General features: G+C 41.2%; 2 protein-coding genes across 2 annotated transcripts; both read left to right on the top strand.

Moving 5' to 3' along the window:
* Positions 1-3531: 3531 nt before the first annotated feature.
* Positions 3532-6863, top strand: LOC121866767. Its single transcript, XM_042366464.1, has 3 exons — positions 3532-3613; positions 4741-5342; positions 5622-6863. Exons 2-3 carry the CDS (start codon positions 4744-4746, stop codon positions 5947-5949), a joined length of 927 nt encoding a protein of 308 aa, XP_042222398.1. The 5' UTR covers positions 3532-3613; positions 4741-4743; the 3' UTR covers positions 5950-6863.
* A 3411-nt stretch (positions 6864-10274) lies between these two features.
* On the top strand, positions 10275-12089 carry LOC121866768 (metacaspase-1-like). The gene is made up of 3 exons (XM_042366465.1): positions 10275-10353; positions 10864-11029; positions 11654-12089. Exons 2-3 carry the CDS (start codon positions 10869-10871, stop codon positions 11907-11909), a joined length of 417 nt encoding a protein of 138 aa, XP_042222399.1. The 5' UTR covers positions 10275-10353; positions 10864-10868; the 3' UTR covers positions 11910-12089.
* The last annotated feature ends 374 nt before the right edge of the window (positions 12090-12463 follow it).

The raw sequence follows: 12463 nt of genomic DNA on the forward strand, positions 1-12463 counted from the left end.
TGATGTATGGCTGGCAGTAGTGATGTATGGCTGGCAGTAGTGATGGGCTGGCAGTAGTGATGTATGGCTGGCAGTAGTGATGTATGGCTGGCAGTAGTGATGTATGGCTGTGGCAGTAGTGATGTATGGCTGGCAGTAGTGATGTATAGTAGTGATGTAGTAGTGATGCAGTAGTGATGTATGGCTGGCAGTAGTGATGTATGGCAGGCAGTAGTGATGTATGGCTGGCAGTAGTGATGTATGGCTGGCAGGTAGTGATGTATGGCTGGCAGTAGTGATGTATGGCTGGCAGTAGTGATGTATGGCTGGCATAGTAGTAGTGATGTATGGCTGTATGGCTGGCAGTAGTGATGCATAGTGGCAGGAGTGATGTATGGCTGGCAGTAGTGATGTATGGCTGGCAGTAGTGATGTATGGCTGGCAGTAGTGATGTATGGCTGGCAGTATGTATGGCTGGCAGTAGTGATGTATGGCTGGCAGTAGTGATGTATGGCTGGCAGTAGTGATGTATGGCTGGCAGTAGTGATGTATGGCTGGCAGTAGTGATGTATGGCTGGCAGTAGTGATGTATGGCTGGCAGTAGTGATGTATGGCTGGCAGTATTGTGTGATGTGATGAAGTAGTGTTGTGAGTGTGTGTACGTTTGTATGCACGTTGTTCCCTCCTCAGAGAGTTGCCTTGTTCATTATACACCTTCACCAGTTCTGGTCTCTACTCAGGAGTGAACTGTGATGTAGTTATCTAAGCTGAAAGTAAAATTATTGTCTTTAAAAACAATGATAAATCACTTATGAAACTTAATGTCCAAACAACAACTTTTAAAACTTGTGAAGGATTTTTCTATGACCACCCTGTATAACTCTCAAGAATCATTCCCTCATAACTACCCGTCTCTTTATATTTCAGGATGGAGAACACATATTTATCTCAATAACATTCCTTAAATACTTTTTGAATTACTTCTTTTTGTATTTTAGAAAGTGTGGTTGATGTTGGGTGTGGTGGTTCTCGTAGGCGTGGGTAGGAGTGAGGGATCCCTGGAGGCGTGGGGACAGGGACAAGATTTACCACAGGAAGCTCAGGACTCCGCTACCTCAGGCTTCAGTATCTCACCGGGAACTGTTCATCAGGATGTTCACTCTAGCGTCTCCCCTGACGTTTCCTCCTACAGTAGTACAAACCTCCAAACCTCCTCCTACTACACCGACCTCACAGAACCCCTCCAGAACCCCGTGAATCAGCTCGGACACAGTAGAAGAGGACGCAGCGGTTCTGGGTATTAATGTGTTCCGTCTGGTTTATGTCAGTGAGATTTTATATTTTATTGTTGGTCAAGTTTGTTGGTGAGTGTTATTTAAGGGGGGATCAGGGGCGGTCCTATGACACTTCATCCATTCTCTCGGTAATAACTCCTATCTCGTTTTCTTCCTCAGCGGTGGCGGCAGTGGTGGCTACACTGGCGCTAATGGTGACGGCGGTGGTGGCGGCTACGGTGGCGGTGGTGGTGACGGCTACGGTGGCGGCGGTGGTGGCGGCTACACTAGCGCCAGTGGTGGCGGCGGTGGTGGGGGCTACGGTGGCGGCGGTGGCGGTTACACTAGCGCCACTGGTGGCGGCGACTAGCGCCAGTGGTGGCGGCGGTGGTGGGGACTACGGTGGCGGCGGTGATGACAGCTACGGTGGCGGCGGTGGTGGCGGCTACGGTGGCGGCGGTGGTGGCGGCTACGGTGGCGGCGGTGGTACACTGGCCAGTGGTGACAGTGGTGGTGGCGGGTGGCGGCGTGGTGGCGGCTACGGTGGCGGCGGTGGTGGCGGCTACGGTGGCGGCTACGATGGTGGCGGTCGTGGCGGCGGTGGCCTCGGCTACGGTGTTGGCGGCTACGGTGGTGGTGACGGCTACGGTGTTGGCGGCTACGGTGGTGGAGACGCCAGCATTACGAACCACTTGTACAGCGTCTTCGGTTTGATTATCTTCTCTACCTTCCTTTGCTACATCATCTACGAGTGCCTCAGAAGCCTCGGCGAGGAAGAACCTGACAACGACCTAACTCGCGCGTTCCGAGAGGATGGAAAAGACGCCTGGACTACCTTCATGCTCTTCCAAAAAGTAGCCACTGCTCTCGGAAGGTGGTCACTGCTGGAATACCTGCCTGAAGGGGTAGAAGAAGTGGTCGATGTAGCCAGGTGGTTGAAATAAGGTAGGGATGCCTGTCTGGTGAATCAAATGAGCATACCTGTTGGTTACCTGCCACATACCTGATTATAGATACCCATAGTATTATACGTTATTAATTTTCTCCTAATTATACTCTCGGTTGTAAGTTTGTTTCCATTTTAGTTCCATATTGTGAGTTTTATCTTTAGTGTTACAGAATCTGCCTCACAAGTCCACAAAGGAGAACGATTGACTTACGAGCATTTGAGAATCTGGATCCTGGTGTATAATGTTGAAGGAATATAAGTTAGATGTGAATAATAACTGTCCTTACTCCTCTCTCAATATGTCAGTGACGTAATCGAGACCACTAAATCCGAGGCTAAGGCCGAAATCGAGATCTTTTGGAGACCGAGACCAAGATATAGGAAGGGGGGGGGGGGGAGCTACTCATCATGTGACTAATGAGTTCCACCGTGTTACCTCACCCCAGGTAAAACAATAAACCAGCAACTGACTACAGTAAGGATAAGTGAAGGTATATTCTTTTATATTTTTGTAACCATACTACTGTAATGACATCAGTGCTCATTATCTATTGGGGTGGTTAAACTTCAGGTGAATTAAGCTTAGGTGTGAATCTTCAGGTAGAGCATTTGTGAGGTTAATCTTCAGGTAATCTGTGTTTATTTATGTTTGCGTGTAAACCCAATTTTACGTGTGTGTGTTTTTTTTCTAGTAAATATATTTATGGAAGCTTAGTAGTGTTATGTGTGTATAAAAAAGGTATATAATATGTATATGTTTTTAATTCCATGATATAAATATTATCAATTACATATGTAGGTTTTGTTTCTTCCTAATGTCTTATTGTTATAATCTACTAAATAAGGATCGTTCATTACATCCAGGTACTTTATATCTTTAACCTTAAACACGAGACCCAAGAATAAATAAATAAATTGTGGTCTCGAAAGGTACCGTGCAAAATCCTAGATCACAGATAGGCCGAGATCGAGATCGAGACCTGGAATAATAATCTCGAGACCTACATCACTGATATGTAATAGAAAAAAGGTATGACTGTGAAATAGATATATAACTTGTATGTATTTCTTTTGTCTAAACTTCTTATTGGTGAGAGACGATCATGGAGATATTCATAATATATAAAAATGAATAACTTCATAAATAATAATAATAATAATAATAATAATAATAATAATAATAATAATAATAATAATAATAATAATAATAATAATAATAATAAATGCACACACACACACACACACACACACACAAACAAATAAAGTAACACACAAACACATCGTCATCTAAGGCGCGCACACACACACACACACACACACACACACACACTGGGAGCCTCGCACAGTCTCTCGCTCACTCTACTGTACCATCACCACCAAGCAGGCTCTATCCTCTCACCTGTTCGTCCAGGTAGGTAACACGACCATAGTACCACCAGAGTCGTAGCACTAATCACACTCCACACCAGCCCTCCTGAACTTCACTGAGGACCACTCTTTTTTTTTTTGTATCTTCTGCCACAAACACAAGATATCATAGGTGGTGGTGCATGGAGGAACAGTCATTTAGACCAAAAAGTAAAGAAGAAGTATCAAAAAAGACATTCGTGTTCCCCAAATTGTTACTTGAAAATATTGTACAGGAAGCCTCATCTAGTAAGCCCTGATTTTGCTTGGGTGTCCAGAGTAAGTGCTAAGTGACCTGAACTAAAACAACTTATCATCTCGAAGTTCTTGTAAATTATAAGTGACAATTAAGTGTTTGGAGTTTGATCTCTAGTGAAAAGAAAAAAAAGGAAACGTGGACAGATTCCCTACGTGTACTATTGGGCATCTAACTGGTTGGTGAAGATAACGGGACCTCTTAGTGCATAAGCGGCAGAAGCGTGTGTAGGCTGTGACGTCACTCATACGTCATACCAATTTAATGACGTTTAAATAGACATAAATTCATCCCTTCGACGTTAATTGAAAATATTAATGGTAAGTATCTAGACCAGAAAGTTATTATTAGAGAGAGAGACATAGACAATCACGTAAAGATTAACCTAACCTAACCTAACCTAACCTAACCTAACCTAACCTAACCTAACCTAACCTAACCTAACCTAATACCAACCAAATTTAATCTAACGTAATCCAAGTCCTTCACCCAAGTAGCGTTAGGGTGTTTTAATCTTCAAGTGATAAGAGTTACCTTCTTTACATTACGGTATGATTAAGGGAGTAGAGGTAACTTAATGTCTCAGGTTAGAGGATTCTGTATGTGTGTGTGTGTACTTAATAAACTAATTACGCCTTAAAATACCTTATAGTAGTTGAAGAGCATTAATAACATCATAACGCCTGGAGGATCAGTAGTAAGAATCAGAGAAAACGATGAAAAATAAAAGCAATTTAATGGGTAACTAAAATAAACGTAGCTGCTGCCCTCTTATCAGCTTATACAAGGAGTTCGGGCAGTTGGTCTATTCAGTGTTAGTACAGAAGGTAACCGAGAACTAGGAATTAATGGTAATAAATTCTACGTTATTGCAGATAATGTGGTTCGTGCTAATGGGCGTGGTCTTGGTTGGAGGAGGCGTGGCTATAGGGAAGGAGGAGCCTCTCAAAGCGTCCCACTGGAGGCAGGTTGGACCGTATGAGCGCTTTGACCCCGCTACCTCCTCCGTCACCGCCAGCTATAACGTGCCCTACCTCGTCCTCCCGGCCACCACACTCGACAAAGATGACTTTTACGGCCTACGTCTCCAGGAAATGTTCAAGAATCACAAGATAAATCAACGTAACCAAGATGACACTGTGTCTAACGCAAATGGCAGTGACAACAGGCACCGTCAACAGAACAACAACAATTATGACCTTCACCAACAGAACAACGGAGGGATCAACACACAATTTACTGATCAATTCAACGGAGGAAGATTAAACGGGAGACTTGACCACAGAGGATCCAATGGAAGGTTGACTGGCGAGGTTGACAACAGGGAATCCTTCAACGGGATGATTGAGGGAGATAGAGACGTGTGGATGACCCAGGAACGAGAGCAGGGACAGTCCTGGGGCCTGGACAGGAGGGTTGGGGCCTGGGACGTCGCGGAAGGTGGCTGGGACAACAGTCGAAGTAGTGGCGACATGGGGTAAATTCAACCAGTTTGTTATTAATTTGTTCCGTATGATATCTATCTATCTATCTATCTATCTATCTATCTATCTATCTATCTGTCTGTCTGTCTGTCTGTCTGTCTGTCTGTCTCCATATAATTCTGTTCTATAAAATACCCAGTTAATAAACAGTTCAAGGTCATCCAATATGATGTATAATATATCTATGATTTAGTTGGCCAAACTGCCTTTAAATCACCTAACATAAACACTAGTGACTCTATATGTATAACCTTCTACATGGCCTTCTGCAGGTACGGTGCTATGGGTGGTGAGATGAGTAAGAAGAGTATCGACGTGTACAGTGTGTTATCCTTGGTGTTGTTTACTTCCTTCCTCACCTACCTCATCTACTTCTACCTGTCTACTCTAGAGACTGAGGAGGAGGAGATAGGTGGTGTTATTGGTGTCCGCTCTATAAGGTCATCTGACACAGCTATCGCCATCCTGGACGACGTGACCAACGCCTTCGAGAGATGGGCGACCTTTGAGTACCTCTTGCCTCGGGAACTGGAGGAGGAAGAAGAGGAGGAGGAGGAGGAGGAGGAGGAGGAGGAGGAGGAGGGGGAGGAGATGTTCTGAGTGCCTGATAATGGATGAGCCTTAGAGTACCTCTTCGCTGTGTTGTGGATGAAGGAGGAAAGGGTGAGAAGGAGGAGGAGGAGGAGGAGGAGGAGGAAGGAGTGAGGAGAAGGAGAGGAAGGAGTGAGTGGAAGAAGGAGGAAACAGAAAATGGAGGTACTGTACACTGACCATAGAAACGAAGAGACACAAAAAAAGGCTTGTTAGCTTATAATGTAAAGTCTATATATATAAAAAAACTGTTTTAAACTGTAATGTTGTGAATCACGACCACATTAAAGAGGCATTAAATACAATACTCATCTTTATCTTTATCTATCTATCTTCCTCTTCCTTCTAACCCTCTCCCCTCTCTCTCTCTCTTTCTCTGTGCACATGTCAACAAACACCTCCCTTTCTCATGTCTGACTCTATTATTAACACGTACCTGGTTGTTGATTTACTGTTTTCATACCTGAGTGACTACAAGTTCTCCTGTAATGTATATCAAGTTATCCAATTATCCTCACATCAAAGTAAACTAGAAGGCATTATTATATCCTCATCTGTATATTATAATAACTAACTTCATATTTTGTATTTTTTATGATATGTTTATATTCAGTTAAAATAAATTCACTATAGATAGGTATAAGGAAATGTTACGTATGGTATTGTATGAGATGTCTTCGGGAGATAGTCTATAATTAAGATGTCTTCCGAACAGTCAATTATAGGGGAACACTAACTTATTAACCCACTTTTAGATTCACAGGTGTTGTATGTATGTATGTATGTATGTATGTATGTATGTATGTATGTATGTATGTGTGTATGTATGTATGTATGTATGTATGTATTGGACAATTGTGTATGAGACCATTATGTAATATATTCAATGTATGAATAAGTTTAAATAAAATCTTATTCACTGAGACGGCTTTCCATTTTCTATGATTAGCAGGAATTCTTATGGTAAAAAAAAATGGTAAGATACTTCATTTTCGAGTAGAGCAACGAAACTATGTATAGTGGTAGCTGAAGTGATTCTAACATGATTAAAGGTCGGAACCCAGTTGAAATATGTCCTTAATTGATTCTAATTGACCTTAATTAGCCCAAATCACTATATCGGCCAATTATTGAGCTAGAGACTCCGTTTTTAGCTCAATCGAAAGGAAATTGTCGAGTTATTGAGGGTAGAGCAATTTAGTTTTGAGCTATAAACAAGTTTAGTGCCTGAAATAGCCAAAAAACGTGACGGCGCTCACTCACGACTCGGTATGTATGAATCAGGAGTTATGACAAGTTCTGAACCTGGTCATCTAGAGGCGTCACACATAACCAAGACTCGCTATATATAACAAGTTGCAGATGCATCTTTATTCTAGTTGATGAGTACAGAGTTCGAGTCATCCAACGTCCCAGAGTTTGAGCAATGGTCACAGGAACATGCAGAGAACTCACCGAACAAATTCTGGTTGGAAGTTTCTGGTGTACAGTATATGTCCGACCCATGAGAGAACATGATTTTGACTTGTTCCGGTGAAGCCTACAGCTGAGTGGGTTACCTGGATCTTTCTCTTCGATCATCCCATGTACTCGAGATTGGTCTTCATTCAGCTTATAGGTTGGAGAAACATTGTGGATTTTAACCCAGAGGTGATCCATCTTCTCTATAAAGGAATTTTCACGATTAAGAAGACTGAGAAGTAATTCAGTTCTCTGCACCTTGACCAGACGCACGAACAGTTAAATGATGATATGAAGAATAATGGAGGATTGTCAGGATTTGTCAGCGATCCCAATGTTCTGAAACGATACTTGGTGTTTGAACCCCTCATCACCAGATTGTTGAAGCAGTTTGAAGAGGAAGCAAGAGAAGCTTCTAGATTACCAGATACCAAGCACCATTCAGAAACTGCCTATATGGAAGGTCGATTTCACAGTGATGTCGATAAGTTAACAAAGTACCTCAATGAACAATAAAATCCTTTTTTCGAAGTATCTCACGTCAATGACCAAACCTTGTCACCAAATGAAAGCACCCGAAGCTGCTGAGAGTCTCGTGTACAAGATGGGAGAAATGGGTAAGGAGCAGCATCGTAAATTCCAGAGAGAAGTTTTTGTGGAGAGATCCAGAGCTGTTCTCTCGACTATCTATAAGAATAACATTGAACTTTTTTCTGATGGAAAGAGTAAATTTAAAACAACAGAAAACTCACTGAAGCAAACCAAAAAAAGTTACTCTATTCTGACACACTTGGTGACATCATCCACCCATCGTGCAACAAGCCTCGAAGACCTCGTCGAGTGTTTGCCGGAGCATTGTGAGTGACTGGCTCTGATGTACCCAACAACATTGACTGCAATGTTCTTGATGATGAATTTGTGATACAGTCAATGATGCCTCGCCCAGGACACAAATCATGTAGAGATTATGTCCTGAATATATTTTTACCGGAGATAAAGAAACTGTTAGTAAATCATGACAGAGTCGACATTGTGTTTGATCGCTATCTGGAAAGAAGCATAAAAGTGTGACCCGTGAGATGAAGAGACAGGATCCGCGTTACAATGCTTCACCGATAACTTCAGGTTATTCTTAAGCTCATTTGAAGCATCCACACACACACACACACACACACACACACACACACACACACACACACACACACACACACACACACACACAAACGTCCCTCTGTGTACATGACTGTTATGTACACACACCTGTCCACACGAGGAAGCAGGTGTGGTAGTTGTGTAACACCTCATCAACACTACCTGCTTCAAGTAGAATCACCCAGAAAACAGAAAACGAAAATGGAGTAGAATTTAAAAAAAAAATCCTGAAAAATTAAACATACAGAAATACTAATTAGTAAAGATACCAGGAGATAGATAGATAGATAGATAGATAGATAGATAGATAGATAGATAGATAGATAGACAGAGTACCGGGTATGTATGTAATTAATAGATGGTAATATGACTAGATGTCAATAGAATGAATATATAATATGTGTGTTTATGTGTGTGTGTGTGTGTGTGTGTGTGTGTGTGTGTGTGTGTGTGTGTGTGTGTGTATTTTGAAGACAGAGCTGAAACTTTGGAAAGGAGTTAAGGAGTTGTGGGTGGTCTTGGAGATGGTCAGCCATTATATCTTACACATCTACCCAGGCGAGGCTGAGTAACATAACTAGTATATATAATTACATAGTTCTCCTGTTATGATACTTATATTTTTATTTTTTCCAATGTAGATTAATCCCAAACTAAGAACCTTGTCTCTCTCTCTCTCTCTCTCTCATAATAATAAAAAAAAAATCCTTCTCTCAGTTACGTAGGAAAATAAAACTGATTGAGGTTACCCATACATACAGGAGAGGGGGCAGGTGCAGGAAAACAGACCAAGCATATCATTGTTTATCGTCTTTTCTCCCTTCTCCTTTCTCCCTTCATTAACATCCCATTTCTTCTCCTTCTTCTACACCTTCTTCCTTCCATCTTCACTACTGTCCACACCTTCCCTTCCCTTCACTGACAAGAATCTATTAAGTTTATATCAACAAATATACTTGCTTGGTCACATGTACGTAAAATTATACCGACACACACATACACACACACACACACACACACACACACACACACACACTTGATTATCTATCGCCGATGTTTGACTAACTGTACTCTAGCGGCCAACAGGTAGGAGACAGACAGACAGACAGACAGACAGACAGACAGACAGACAGACAGACAGTTATTGACAGATTGAGAAATGCATAGATAGATTACAATGGCCTATAGATATGAATGAAAATACACCATCAGTCATCACTTCTTTTTACATCTGTCTCATTGTCTTGTGATTTCTGTCTGTCTGTCTGTCTGTCTCTTCTTCGCTTGGGTCCTCCTACAACACGTCTTCACAACCTCGTCAGATCACAACGTATCACAACACCCTATACTGTCCTCACACGTCATGGTTCGATTATTCCAACATCAACCCAATATCACTGACGCCCATACAAGACAATGATATAATTAGTCATCCTTTAAGACACATTAAACCATGATTTTGGTCCAAATTCTCACCTTTATCGTCAATGTATACACACAATCTCCTCGGAAACAGACAGTGCTATTCTGATTCCGTGATTACATTTTAAAAGGTAATGTTTGCCAGAATTTCCGCCTTCGTCATCAATGTCAACAGAACCTTACGGGCAAAATAGAGCTATACCACACTCTTTAAGGGCATTTCCTCGTGATTTTGGCTAGAATTTACACCTTTATGATCACAATAGTTGGACGTACAAACAGACTAAGTAGAGTTCGAATCTATACATCAGTGTGGTAGAAGATTTAGTGCTGGGTGGTAGTGGTAGTGGTGGTGGACGTCTTTCTGCAGATACTGTGGTAAGGTATTGTGTTTACTGCTCGCCTTCCTCACCTCACTGATGGAAGTTCTATGAGAGTGAGGGATATATTACCCCCCCCCCCCAAAGAGTAGGTAAACTTCTTGATCATTCTTGTTATTCCATTTTTGTCTGTGGTATAAATTAAAGGTGGATGAATTTCTATGTCTGTTTGGTTTGTGTGTCTGTATTTCTGTATGTCTGTCCGTTCTTCTGCCCGTCTATCCAGGCATAGGTGTCGTATATCCCTTAATTCATCTGTACGTCAACTTGTCACTACGTCCGTCCGTCTGTGCGTCACGTCGCCCTGATTAAGTTTACAGAGTTCTACGTTAAGTTTTGATAAAGTGTTTATTTAGGTCTGAAATTAGTTACAATGTCTTGCTTAATTGTCAAAGTGTAAAGCTATTAAGACGGTGATTGATGAGAGAGAGAGAGAGAGAGAGAGAGAGAGAGAGAGAGAGAGAGAGAGAGAGAGAGGGGCTCACCCATACCTTGTACACACCCACAGGTAATATGGTTGACCAGGCGGCAGTACTCAACCGAGATGGTGGATATGGCCATGACAACGGTTATGGTGGTTATGGTGGTGGCTATGGTGGTTATGGAGGTGGCTATGGTGGTTATGGAGGTGGCTATGGTGGTTATGGAGGTGGCTATGGTGGTATAGTCGGAAGGTAAGTAGTTTATGGTTGTTATAATGAATATGGTTATGGTGGCTGTAACAATTGCTCATGGAAGTTACAATGGTTATGGTGCAATGGTAGAGGGTAAAGACCAATTATGGTGGCTATGGTGGAGGATGAAGACGAGTTATGGTAGACAGATAGATAGATAGATAGATAGATAGATAGATAGATAGACAGACAGATAGATAGATAGATAGATAGATAGATAGATAGATAGATAGATAGATAGATAGATAGATAGAAAGAAAATAATATTAACTAAAGAAATTATTCGTAAATAAATGAAGAAATTGATAAAAAAAATGAATAAATAAATAAATGACTAAATACATATAAAAATAAAAAGACTGAATAAATACATTATTATTTAAAGTAACAAAGAAACAAAAAATTAATCTACTCTTAGTCGTTCAAAGTTTGTTAATAAAAGATCATTAACGCCATTTTTTTTTTTTTACAGTTTTATAAAATTTATTCTTGATAATTTGTCAGTTATGCGGTGTTATTGTTCTTCTTGATTTTTGTTCTATGTAAAATATAACATTGAGTTTTGTGTAAATTTAAGCTGAAAAAAAAAAATATATGTATCTAAATATTATTGTCATCACACAGGCCAGAGAATCATGTGGTGTCTGTGTTAGCGATGGCGTCATTCTTCAGTGTGATGACCTACCTGATATGGTGGTGTCTTACCCACGAGGGCCTGTGTCCACCTACACCACCACCAACAACAACACCATCACCATCACCACCACCACCACCACCACCACCACCAGCTGTCACCGCCTCCACTCTCAACTATATCAACTTGGCTGCTAATAGATGGGGGTCTAGATACGAAGTTAGGCCTAGACCAGCGGTAGCATGAGCAATCAACGGCGCCTGGCGTTATTCTCCTTTGGACATCGATTCTATGGTAGTTAATTTAGTTTAAGTAAAATATTTTTTTACTGCATTTTTTAGTTCTGTGATGTTCATGAGTTTCTTTTTCTTCAAGTTAAAAAATAAATTAGATCACTAAATAGAGAAGTTTGCCCTCATTTTATTGACGAGTGGCGCCACGGCCTCGCTGTAGCAACTCTGAGTAGAATAGTAAAATTTTCCTCTTCAAAAATATGTGTTGGTCTACGTGTAAGTAAATATCTCATTATGTATTTAAGTGTATAATTAAGTGTGTGTATGAGTCTAATAATGTCTGTATTTACTTGTCAATGTGTTTATGGACGTGTGTGTGTGTGTGTGTGTGTGTGTGTGTGTGTGTGTGTGTGTGTGTGTGTGTGTATATCTGTGCTGTAGTTATGTATAAACGTATGTCAGTAGTTACATATATGCATGTCTGTATTTATGTGTGTACACGAAAAAAATTAATTGTGTACGTAAAAATAACTGTCTGTATGTATCATCTTTATGACTGTATGTACT

The sequence above is a fragment of the Homarus americanus genome, unplaced genomic scaffold (assembly GCF_018991925.1).
Source record: "Homarus americanus isolate GMGI-L3 unplaced genomic scaffold, GMGI_Hamer_2.0 scaffold58748, whole genome shotgun sequence".
NCBI lineage: Eukaryota > Metazoa > Arthropoda > Malacostraca > Decapoda > Nephropidae > Homarus > Homarus americanus.

What these genes read in the sequence shown, in the direction of transcription:
- LOC121866768 (XM_042366465.1), top strand. Translation starts at nt 10,869, where the DNA reads ATGGTTGACCAGGCGGCAGTACTCAACCGAGATGGTGGATATGGCCAT. An exon ending in TATGGTGGTATAGTCGGAAG is followed by an intron (nt 11,030 to 11,653) that starts GTAAGTAGTTTA and finishes GTCATCACACAG; the next exon opens with GCCAGAGAATCATGTGGTGT.
- LOC121866767 (XM_042366464.1), top strand. Translation starts at nt 4,744, where the DNA reads ATGTGGTTCGTGCTAATGGGCGTGGTCTTGGTTGGAGGAGGCGTGGCT. An exon ending in CGAAGTAGTGGCGACATGGG is followed by an intron (nt 5,343 to 5,621) that starts GTAAATTCAACC and finishes GGCCTTCTGCAG; the next exon opens with GTACGGTGCTATGGGTGGTG.